The following is a 13,103-nucleotide window of genomic DNA, read 5'->3' on the forward strand; positions in this document are numbered from 1 at the left end:
TGTTGGCCTACTCTATAATTACAGAATAATCCACTGTGTGCTAAGCACTGAACTAGGCAACTGTTTGTTTGATTCTACTTGGGAATATAAAATTTCAGACTCTGTGGGAGCTCACTGACACCTAATGGGAAAAAAGAGGATGTAGCTTTTCCTCCATTTCTCGTTACTGGATCAGGTAAAAAAACTGCTTGTTGCAGTTTTAACCATCTACTATCTCTTTTAAATATACCTAAGAAAACACAGAAGAAATAGTTAGAACTTAGACTTTACAACAACTATGGAACAAGTCAAATTAAAAGGGATTGCTCAAACTAGGTCTCTTTCTTGAGACCATCCACCCTTACCAAGACAGTCCATCTGAACAAGCAAAGGGGCACCTGTGGAAAATATTCACATAGGGGACTACATAACAAGAAAACACAAGCTCCTGAGTCTGCTCAGAGACTCAGTCCTTTACTATACCTCATTTTGAGGCTTTGTGTTATCCATCAGCATCACATGAATGAGTCTGGGATCTACTGACTTGATCTCACCACTCTATGGTAGCAGCAGGACAGCAGAACATATGGAAAAAAAGGGGAGGGGGAAGATATTATTTAATGCCTTATTCACCAACACTTAACATTTTCCTAATCTATGTAATTATCTTTTTGTTGTTTCTATTCCCCTACTAGAAGAAAGTTCCATGAGAGAAGGGATATTTACTATCTCAATCACTGCTATAGTAAGAATATCTCAAATAAGGTGTGGAATATGAGCATTAATTTATATTAAGTGCATGAATGAAATGAAATGTGTAATGAAAGGAACAATTGAGTCCAATGCACAAGAGTATCTTTTAGGGATTTAATTTCAAATTCTGCATCTCTAAAACATTCCTATACAGTGTATCATGAAACCAAAACTCTTCAGAACAAACAATCAATACAAGAATCATTATATGGGGCTGTGGATTGCCTAGCATGTGTGAGGTCCTGGGATTAGTCGCCAGTACCACCAAACGAAACAAAACAAAAGAGAAAACCTAAAACCCACAAAACCCAAAACAATAAAACATATGTAAAACAAACCCACCCTACTATTAAAGAATAAAAACTTTGGGAGAAGGGGTATTTTGACATAAAACATCCAATTTACAGGGTAAGGCTGGGGATATAGCTCAGTATAGAGCACTTGCCCAGCATGTATAAGGTCTTGAGTTCAATCCCCATACCACAAAACACAATTTTTTTTTTTTTACTACGTATATCTTTTAACTTAGCAATTGCGCACCAAGAAATTTATTACAATAAATCATAAGTGTGAAAGGATGTTCAAGTATGTTCACTGTGTTATCATTTATATTAGTGAAAATACTGGCAATGATTTAAATGTCCTTCAATTTTAGATTACATTAGTTATGATATATTCATTTTTTGGAATAGCATACATCTATTTTAAAGGGATAAGTCAGCTGGATACAGTGGCACAAGCCTTTAATTCCAGCAACTTGAGAGGCTGAGGCAGGAGAATCCCAAGAGTAAGGCCAGACTCAGCAACTTAGTGAGATCCTGTCTCAAGATAAAAAAATAAAAAAGATCTAGAATGTAGCTCAGGGGTAAAGAATCTCTGGGGTTCAATACCCAGTACTGCAAAGGAAAAAAAAAAGGATGATTCACATTTCTATATTCACAAATAAAAATTAAAAATGCATATTATAAACCAAGTGTGGTGGCACACACCTGTAATCCCAGCAACTCAGGAGACTGAGGCGGGAGGATTGTAAGTTGGAAGCCAACCTTGGCAATTTAGTAAGACCCTGTCTCAAAAGAAAAAAGAAAAAAAGGGCCGGAGATGTAGCTCGGTGGTAAAGTGCCCCTGGGTTCAGCCAGCACCAGAAAAAAAAAAAAAAAGAGGTTATATACAATTAAGTAAATAAGATACATTATATAATTACATGTATCATATCATCCCATTTTTTAAGTATACCTTATATATGTCACACAAATACATAATATGTTATTTATATACAAATAGGTACATATATAGAAATACTCTTATAGAAAATATTTGGAAGAATATGGAATATAGGGCTGGTTTGTAAATCAATGGTAGAGCACTTGCCTAGCACATGTGAAGCACTGGGTTCTATCCCCAGCACCACATAAAAATAAATAAAATAAAGTTATTGTGTCCATCCATTTACAAGTAAACAATTAATTAATTAAATAATAATTAAAAAAAAAGAATATGGGGCTGGGGATATAGCTCAGTTGGTGCAAGGCCCCTGAGTTCAATCCCCAGCACCACAAAAAAAAAAAAAAAAAAAAAAAAAAGGAATATGAAATATGTACCAAACTGTAAATGGTGGTTGTCACTGAGAGGAGTGATATTAACCTAGGGGAAAGGGTGGTTTTCATTATCTAGTTTATATATGTATATTGTTTGAAATTCTTAAATGAAGATTACATTAATAAATTTTTAAAATTTTCAATAAAGAAATAAAAGTACTTATGCTTATATGTCAAGCCTGATATCAATTCAAAGATGTCATAAATACCAATTTGTCTGCTTCAAACACTCAACTACTGTTTATCCTAAATAATTCTCCAAGTATCTCTAGGGGGTATGTTCTTTTCTGTTCATTAGAAACAATTTTTTTCAGCATCTAGGATATAGTGGCAAAAGTATTACAGAAGCCAATGATAACTATTAGTCTTTAATATAAACCATTATGAATATGATAAATAATATCACCTTACAATTAGATATTGTTTTACGAATTTCAAAGCATTTTCAAATATATTATTTCAGTCTTCAAAACAGCACTAAGAGGTCAGTGGGGCTTTACATAATTACTTCTAACTTACAGATGAGAATAGTGAGATGAAAAGGAAGCATACCTCTTCTAAGGGTCATACAACCATTAAATGATAAGAGCCAGGGAAAAAGTGTTCACTTTCTTTATACCATGTTCTGTAAGGGGGCTGACAGAACTCATATGAAATTAACAGTCTCACCTCAGTTATAGACACATCCATAAGACGGGTGATGGAGTCTTGATGGCTTACGACACCACAGATCCACCCTTCTTCCCCCTCTGGTTGGTACACTTTGACCCTGTGACCTTGAACACTGTAGGGACCTAAAAGAGAGATCAGTCAAAACTGTATTTTTCGTTAAGCTATGTTTCATAATTGTTTCTGAAAGCAAAAGGAAAACTACATGGTATAAATACTTGGCACTTTCAAATATCTGTCCCCTTGTACAGAGCTAATAAAGTAGCAGTTCTAGATTTACCACACTCACCACTGAGTATTTTGCAGTGCTGGGATAGAACCCTTGGCCTCATACATCCTAGAGAAGCACTCTAATATTGAGCAACATCCCTAGCCCCTATACTCAACAATTTAAAAATAAAACATAAAGGTTCTGCTCAGTGATTTTTGTAAATTCTTTGTTTATTTGGAGATCACTTAGAATTTCCCAGTCCACCCTTGCCTCCACCCACTGTACCTTTCCTCAATTTTAAAATTCTGAATGTAATAATAATAAATAAAAATAAATAAATAATAATAAAGTATTAATAATAACGAATAAATAATAATAAAGGGAAAGAAACTTACAAATAAAAAACCAAACGAACAGGTAATATGGGAATGTACTCATATACCTGACATGTACATGAAAAAAGTGGGAGACCACTAAGTTGAATGTGTCTCTTTTCTTTTTTCTTTGTTGTGCAGAGGATCAAACCCAGGGTCTTGTTCATGCTAGGCAACTACTCCAACACTAAGCTAAACCACCAGTCCCACTGGATGTGCTATTAGGATAAATGACCACAGGAATGATACATAATCATTAACATTCTGCTATCTGACTTTCAACAACAATGGAGTTCAATTTATAGGGTTTTCAGCCTCTGCACTAATAATAGACTGAACAAATATAGCACCTGTCTTCCTAGGAACACAGAGTTTCAAAAATATTACTTTATCAGCAGGTAATATTACCCTGCAATTTCAGCTGGTCTTCCCAAGGACAGCTTCTCTCTCCCACATATCATTGTACATTTGAGACTATATAGCTAAAGGATTACTATTTTAGATTATTCTCTCAGATCTATAATTAAACTTCCTTAATTTTTTCTATACATATTCATATATCACCACCTGTCATTCTGTCCACTCAATTTTCTTCTCTGTAACTAAATTTTCCTCACGTTTGTTCTTCCTCTGCACCATTCCTTGTATATTAAACATTTTATCCTGATATCCTTTTTTCTCATTAGGTCAGTATTCCTAACTTCACCTGTTTAGATTTATTGGACGAAAAGAGAATCAAGGACACTACTTCACTAAAAATAATGATTATCATAAGGCCCAGAAATAAAGGTCAGTGAATGTATGACATGAAAGGAAGGATAAAATGAAGTAGTTTACCCTTCGTGTAGAATCTTGGGTAAAACCTACATCTGAACTTGAAAGCTAATAATTCGTCTTTCCGTTGTTTGTTTTGTTCTGTTTTGTAACTGAAGATCAAACCCAGGACCTATAGCATGTTAGGCACTCTACCACTGAGCTATACCCTAAGCTCATTTATTTATACTTAAAGCATACTATTCATGTGAAAAAGTCTGTGGCTGCATTATTTTATGAACATACTTTGCTCTAAGTTATTTGTTGGTGTTCAGTCTTTCGCTTTTTCTTTTTGGTAATGAGGACTGAACACAGGGATGCTTCATCACGGAGCTACACCTCCAGACCTTTTTATTTATTTATTTTTGAGACAGAGTCACACTAGGTTGCTGAGGGTTTCACTAAATTGTTGAGGCAGGCCTGGAACTTGTGATCCCCTGCCTCAGCTGTCCAAGTTGCCTGGCATAAGCCACTACACCCAGCTAGTCTTTATTTTTCAGAAACTTGCAGATAGTAAATTCAAAAAAGCAGAGTCAGTTGGGCACAGTGGTGCACATCTATAATTCCAGCAACTCGGGAGGTTGAGGCAGGAGGATCGCAAGGCCCTAAGCAACTTAACAAGACCCTGTCTCAAAATAAAAAAAATAAAAATAAGGGCTGGGGATGTGACTCAGTGGTTAAGTACCCTTGGGTTCAATCACTGGTACCAAAAAAAAAAAAAAAAAAGTAAACATTTTCTTGCTACTGGCTATATCCTCAGTGCCTCCACACTGTTTCTAGTACACGTGTTTTAATAAATATTTCTAGTGTCCTTAAGAAATGGGAAAAAAAAAACTAAGCTCACAACAAAACTGTTTTATGAAATGTACAATGAAGAGAGAACAATAGTCTGAGTGAGATGTTATTTTTCCAGTATATTTGGAGATTTAATTAATTGGAGATATTTTTGTCACAAAAAGAGGATAAGGACAAATGTTTAAAGCTATATGGTGTCCCATTATATCATTCAAAACTGACAAATCACCTGCTTTAGAGTTCAGGGACAGAAGACTACCTGTTCTTACCTCTGCTGAATATCTCTTGTAGCTTTTGGTCACTGATCAAAGCATTAACTGTTTCTCTCAGAGCAGTATGTTCTAAAAGAATCTGGTTTTGGCTATCTGTGCCCATCTGGTAAAGATAAAAGAAAACAACTGAATGTTAAAATGAATAGCAATAACATCTAACTAAATGAAAAAAAAATCACATACCAAGGAGTTCTATATCAACACTTGCCAAAAATGCCTTAAGAATTCTAGTCTCATGAGAATTCGCAAAAATTCAGGATGCTAATATCAATTAGGCTTATGAAATGTGATATACTCTATCAATATAGGATATATTTCCTAAGCCTAAATTTATATATGTTTCTGTATACAAACAGTTCAGAGAAATCATACAGAAAAGAAACATATTTAGGTCAGGGTTTCACACACTTATTTGGCCACAAAACATTTTACTCTCTAAAAATCTTTTTGCTTATTTTAGCGTTTATCCAACATTTCCTGAGTGCCATCTCACATAAACTGTGGGATTATAAAGATGAGTAAAACAAGGTTGCTGAGAGAGAGTGAGGCCTCATGAGGAGTACATAAAAAAAAAAAAAAGAAATCATCATTAATATATCACAAAACAGTTTAGGAAATACTGTTCTTGGCTTTCTTGATAATTTTAACCTTCAGATAATAACCCTTACAAGTGAGAATTAAATAGTACCTTTGTTAAATTCTGAAACTACAACTCAGATGCTAGTTTGTTTCAACAACTTAACTTCACCTTTTTCTTTATAACTAAAGATATACCTAAAGTTCTTCAATACTTCACACTATATGGAACCAGCCCACACTCCTCCCTACTTTCGAAGGCATAAATAGGCCCCCTAGGACTCAAACTACAAAAGCAACCAACTCAACGAAGCCATCTCTTCTGAAGGGACCCTCGGAATTGGGGCCTTAGGTCTTGAATCACTTTAGGGTGGAGTGGGGATACACAAAAAAGGAAAGAAACCTTAGTACTTCACAAGGAAGCAGAGAAACTTCAAAAGGCACAGGGGAATTTATTGGAGGAAATCAAAGAAACACTAAGAAAAAGAAAAACACCAATATTTATATCAGCAAAAAAATAAGCAAGGAGAAATAAGAAGCTCAAGACCAGAGTTAAGTGTGAAGTACCTGGAACAGATGCAACCCATTAGCATCTGACAGGAAACGAAGTTCTCGATCCAGAAGGTATTCAACTGGCACCACAGAACCCAAACCCAGTTTATCTACTAGGGGAGTGAAAGTCTGTGAAGCACAATGACAAGAAACTGATTAGAACTTGGAAATGAAAACCAATAACAATTTAATCAAATCCCCAACTTCAGAAAAAGTATTCATTATTATATTATTGTTATATTTTCATCCCACTAAATACAGATAAGCTAAAGCACAAGTCCTTGGAAACATTCCTAGCCTAGCATCTGTCCCTCAAATAATGATAGGAAGCAACTGAAAGTAAAAAGTCTGCTCAATACTCTTTTTTATAGCTAAAAAGGACAAGTGAAATTAAAAATTCCTCGTTTTCCTTAGGGATCTGACTAATCTTGTCAGGCTTCAAACAGAATTAAATTACAGTAAATGCCCAGAATAAAAAGTCACACCATTAGTCTAGAATTCCTGAAATCTTTATGAGATTTCTAAAAATAATCACTGGCATAAATATGCACAGGTAAATTCTTATTACTATTTCATAAATAAATAGTCTATAAAAAACACATCAAGACTCCATATCCATTTATAATAGATCTTCCCTAAAAGTGAAATTGGAAAGTAGCCTTAAAAAAAATGAAAAGGGCTGGGGATATAGCTCAGTTGGTAGAGTGCTTGCCTCACATGCACAAGGCCCTGGATTCAATCCCCAACACCACAAAAACAAAATAAACAAAAAATGAAAAAGCCAGGGGTGGTGGCACATGCCTATAATCCCAATGACTTGGGAGGATGAGGCAAGAAGGTTGCAAATTTGAGGCCAGCCTCAGCAACTTAGTGAGGCCCTAAGCAACTTAGTGAGACCCTGTCTCAAAGCTTAAAAAAAAAAAAAAAAAAGCCTGGAGATGTAGCTCAGTGGCTAAGTGCTCCTGGCTTCAATCCCTCATATCAAAAAACAAAAAATGAAAAAAGCTGGGGATGTGGCTCAGTGGTAGAGTGCTTGCCTAGTATGTGTGAGGCTCTGGGTTCAAACCCCAGCACCACAAAACAAAAACAAAACAGTCAATCTGTAGTACTGCAAAAACAGCAACGAATGAAAAAATGGTGGCAAGGATGTGGAGGAAATGCATACATTGTTGGTGGGATTAGTACAACCACTTTGGAAAGCAGTATGGAGATTTCGTAAAAGACTAGGAATAGAACCACCATATAACTCATCTATTTCACTCCTTGGTATTTATCCAAAAGAACTAAAATCAGCATACTATAGTGATACAGGCACATCCATGTTTATATTGGCCCAATTCACAATAGCCAAGTTATGGAACCAGCCAGCTGTCCATCAACAGATGAATGAAAAAAGAAAATGTGATATACATACATAACAGAATACAAAGAATAAAAATATATGGTATTTGCTGGTAAATGTACGGAACTATTCACACTCAGTGAAATAAGCCAAACTCAGAAAGTCAAGGGTTAAATGTTTCTCTCATATGAGAAAGCTAGTGCAAAATAAGGGAAGAAAAGGAGGGGACTCCATGAAAATAGAAGGAAGATCAATGGAGTAGAAGGGAGTTGAGGGGGGAGGAACAGGGAGAGGAAAAGGGAGGAAATGCGAAATGAAACTGGCCAAATTATGCTATGTATATATATATACATACATATATATATAAATACTCCATAGTGAATTCCACCTTTATGAATACCTATTAAGCACCAATTTAAAAACACAATAATCCAGGTGTGATGGCAAAAAATGAAACAGCAACTTAGCAAGGTCCTGAGCAATTTAGTGAGACCCTGTCTCAAAATAAAATATAAAACAGAGCAGGGGACATGACTCAGGAGTAAAGCAACTCTGGGTTCAATCCCCAGTACCAAAAACCAACCAAACACACAAACAAAAACAGCTGGGAGTGGTGGTAAATGCCTGTAATCCCAGTGACATAGGAGGCTGAGGCAGAAGGATAGCAAGTTCTAGGCCAGCCTCAGCAACTTAGCAAGACCCTGTCTCAAAAGGAAAAATTAAAAAAGCGGGGTTGGGGTTGTGTCTCAGTATGTGTGAGGCACTGGGTTAAATTCTCAGTACCATATAAAAATAAATAAATAAAAATAAAGGCTCACCCACAAAAATAAATAAATGAATAAAAAGGACTGGAGATGTAGCTTAGTGATTAAGTGCCCTGGGTTCAAATCCTGATATAAAAATAACAAAAACAAAAACAAAAAGAGATCAGTAAATAGAAGGAAGACCAGTAGAAGAAAGGGAGGAAAATAGGAGGGAAAAAGGAAGTACCAAGAACTGAAATGAGAAAATTATATTCCATGTACATATGATTATATAAAAATGAGCCCCAATATTATGTACACCTATAATGCACTAATAAAAACATAAAAAAGAAAAAGCTAGGGAATGTGTTCAGTGGTAGAGCACTTGCCTAGCATGCCCTAAGCCCTGGGTTCAATACCCAGCACCCCCGATACACACAAAAAGAAAAGGACAGTTGAGTAAGGAATAGTATGTATAATAAATAGGTCAAATAATATTTGTTTTGAACATTATTCATTTAATTTTGTTAGCCACAGGAGAATTACAATTTTTAAAAAGTTGCCATTTATGTTTATACTTTGCTAATAGGATAGAAACAAGTGGATACTCCCAGAATTAGATTTTATAACACTATTTTACTTCATAAGACAAAACTTGTTAATTACAAAACACTTTGAGGATTATGCTGTTTCAAAATCTTATGAGACAAGACTAAAAGTGAAAACATTATTTAAAGATAAAAAGTATCAAATATTATCTAATAAAATATTTTAAAGAACATAGAAGAAAAGCTCTCTTAATTTTTGCTTTGGTAACTTCAAAATAAAAGTATTATTAAGGACAAAGCATGTAGGGTTCTGTGAATTCTAAAGAGTTCCACGATTGGGCAAATACTATAGTTATGTTAGGAAAGCTCAAATATGTTCCTACCCAATAGGGGTCACTCAAGGATCAGAGGTGTAGCTCAGTGAAATAGCACTTGGGATACCTGGGGTACCCTGGGATACCTGGGGTAGTACATGGCAGGATTTGGGGGCTATGGGTGTGGCTCAGTAGTAGATAGCTTGGCTAGCATGAGTGAGGCTCTGGTTTTGAGTCCCAGAACCAAAAAATAAAATAAAAATAAATAAATAAATAAATAAAAACTACTCACCAGGGCTGGCCACTGTGCAATTGAGACTCGAGTGCCCTGCAAAAGGACTGGGTCCTTCCGGGGTGCCCATACAAGTGACCCTTCCAGCAAAAGCACAATAACTTCTTCAGCATGAACTTTAACCCAGGAGTGTTGCTTCCAGTTACAGCCATCAAATTCTACGAAGATCTGCAAAAAGAAAAAGTAGCTTGGAAGATACATTTGACAAAATCCCACACTGTAACATATAAACAAAACGACTCTGGTTTTGAACAACTGACTGGGAAAATAACTTATTATTAAGTTATTTTAAAGGGTACCAATAAAAATGATCTTACTTCAGAGCCAGGAAACTGATTTCAGCTTTAGTCTAAAACAGGAGAACAAAGTTATGGAGGCATGAGTTACCCACACAGTTTTTTAGTAATTTGTAGTCATGTCCCAACTGAAACTTGCAACTCTCATTTACCAATTCATATCTATCCACACTGGCTGGGGGCTTACTATGTGTAAGGTACTGTGCTAGGTTCAGGAATGCAGAGATGAATCTCACACACTTCCTAGTCTCTAAATGCTCAGAGTCTAATAGGAAGAGAACATTTTAGTACTTCTACTAAAAATGACTGAAATTATTGTATTAATTTTTTGAATAGATGATGTATGTATATGGTACAAAATTCAAAAGGATAAGAAATTGAAAGAAAAAGAAGTTGCCCTCCCACTCCCACCTGTGGATTCTTAAAGTGTTACTGCCAGTAGTGATCTCATAACTGCTAGCCAAGGCATGCTCCAGTCACAACATTTTGCTTCCTTCCTGAATAGACACATACTCTACTTCTTGAGATATATTTAAGCAGATACTGTAAAGAGTTCTTGGAAGTGATTTGTAGCAAATGAAACTACATTTTTCTAATATGCTTACACTTGGCTTTCTATATAAATTATGACTTCTGAACATGATTCAACACAGTATGAAGAGCAAGACACACACATGTAGGCATCACTATATAAAATAGATATTTCCAGAGTCAAACATGGTCACAAATGAAGGGCTAGAGATTTATTTATCTCCTGGTTCATCTTTAAAGAATTTTAGTTGGTTTTTGGGAAACACACGCACTAAAATAATAAAAGACAAATTTAAAAATCATAGCCAAGAAAATGACAATGGGAAGTCAATATTCAAGTAGAAAAACTTCATCAGGCAGAAAGAATCAATTCAGTTGCTACAACTGACAAATTTGCTTCTGAGCTTCCCAAATACCAATGTGAAAAAGGAGACAAGTTCAGCTGTTCAGCTGTAAGGTAAGTAGTTCAAAAAGAAATCATATGGCAATTATTCAGGGAAGCAAAGGTATTTCAACTACTTGGCTCTGTAAGAAATTTCTCACATGAAATTTCCTATGGTGACACTGAGTAATACAGGATATTATCAGAATCCCTGCAGCCATGACTCTCAACTGGCAACTGTAAGAGGATCTGTAAGTATTAGGGGCACCAAGCATTTCCTGTAGATGGAATACTAGTGGTCTTGTATGTCTATGTACTAGCAGTTTCCTTTTTTTCTTTTTGCCTATTGTAGAAGCAGTGGCACACACCCGTAATCCCAACAACTCAGGAATCTGAGGCAGGAGGATCACAAGTTTCAGGCCAGTCTCAGCAACCTACTGAGATCCTGTCTCAGAATAAAAAGACAGACTGGGGATATAGTTTGGTGGTAAAGTGCTCTTGTGTTCAATCCCCAGTGCTAGAAAAAAAACAAAAACAAGGACAGCAGTGGGGATTCAACCAGGGGCACGCAACCACAGAGCTACATCCCCAGCCATGCTCCCCTTTTCATTACAATTCAATTCTTTACCAAGGCTAGCCTTAGCCTCCAAGTAGCTAAGGACTATACCACCACACTTGGCAAAAATTCAACCAATATTTTTTTTCTTTTGCTTTCAAGGCTGGGGATCAAATCCAGGGCCGTACACATAACAGGCAAGTGCTCACCAATGAGCTATACCCTCAGTACTCCATTAAAAAATATATGTAGATGATATAACACAATTTAAACCTATTTAAATAGTTATGAAAATTCTTTTATTATGATAAATTACTTTATCATAATAAAAAATAGAATTTTTTAACTGAATTCATAATAGCTTTGTGGTATATTCTCATGCAATCAACATAAAAATTACAGTTATGAAAAATTCATGATACATATACTTGAAAATGTAGAATCATAACTCAGTAGCCTAGCTTTATAATCAATTTCTTTATAGATATCTTGTGAATTGATTATACATTAGTGAAAAGATATCAAAAGTTAAATTTCATTATCTAAAATTCCAGTTTTACTATTTATAATATGCCAAGTAAGCTCCATATCTACTTTAAAAAAAATATGATGAGAAAGCAAGATTCAGAGGGAGGGTGATTTTTAGAGAGAAAGAGAACATTGAACTGGACTATATTTAATACATGAACGTGCTCACTTGTATATACATATATATTTTGGGGGAATAAGACATAATACCTACCTTTGAGTAACTAATAGTCAATCGGAAAGAGAGAGAAGCATTCAAACTTATATTAAGTGCAAATTTACATTCAGACACTCAGAAATGTGGCAGCAGTGTAATATATAAATCTTAGGGCTTATGAGCAGGAAACCTGGATGAGTCTTAGTGCCATTCTTTATTAATTGCAAAACTTGGGCAACTTACTATTCCATCCTCAAACCTTAGCTTAGTTTTTTCCTCACTTGTGATACGACAGACTTGTCTTACTTACCAATAGTTCTGAAAATTAAATAAAACAGATTCAAATGCACTTTGATCAACTGTAAAGCTCTTTGGGGGCAATAGTATGCCATAAAACAAATAAAAATAGAGTATGGTGGGTATTCATATGCAAAGAATATCATTTCAGGTATGCAAAGGGACTGGTAGGGGCTGAGGCCAACGAAAGCCTTGGTAAAGTTTTAGGATAGCCAGGAAGTACATAGCACTGTGGGAGAAACAATGGAAAATAAAATTTAAAAGATTAAGAGTTGATATGGAAAACACCCAAATACTGAGATAAAAATTGGGACCATGGGCTGGGGCATGATCCTACATGCCTGTAATCCCAGCTACTCAGCAGATTGAGGCAGGAGGATCACAAATTCAAGGTCAGCCTGGGAAATTTAGCCAGACTCTGTCTCAAAATAAAGGAAGGGGTGGGCTGGGTGGCACAGACCTGTAATCCCAGGGGCTCAGGAGGCTGAGGCAGGAGGATTGCAAGTTTAAAGCTAGCCTCAGCAA

General features: G+C 35.7%; 1 protein-coding gene across 3 annotated transcripts in view; it reads right to left on the minus strand.

The window, feature by feature from the left end:
* The window catches only part of KDM3B (lysine demethylase 3B), a 76,183-nt gene that overhangs the window by 46,490 nt on the left and 16,590 nt on the right, over positions 1-13,103 (minus strand). For all 3 annotated transcript variants that reach the window (XM_079143935.1, XM_079143936.1, XM_079143934.1), the window contains exons 2-6: positions 9,832-9,999; positions 6,608-6,721; positions 5,462-5,567; positions 3,000-3,124; positions 463-537 (exon numbers count right to left, since the gene is read on the minus strand). In XM_079143935.1, coding sequence (XP_079000061.1) covers positions 463-537; positions 3,000-3,124; positions 5,462-5,567; positions 6,608-6,721; positions 9,832-9,999 — 588 coding nt within the window. The remainder of the gene's footprint in view (positions 1-462; positions 538-2,999; positions 3,125-5,461; positions 5,568-6,607; positions 6,722-9,831; positions 10,000-13,103) is intronic.

The sequence above is a fragment of the Sciurus vulgaris genome (genome assembly GCF_902686455.1).
Source record: "Sciurus vulgaris genome assembly, chromosome: 6".
In the NCBI taxonomy this organism is placed as follows: Eukaryota; Metazoa; Chordata; class Mammalia; order Rodentia; family Sciuridae; genus Sciurus; species Sciurus vulgaris.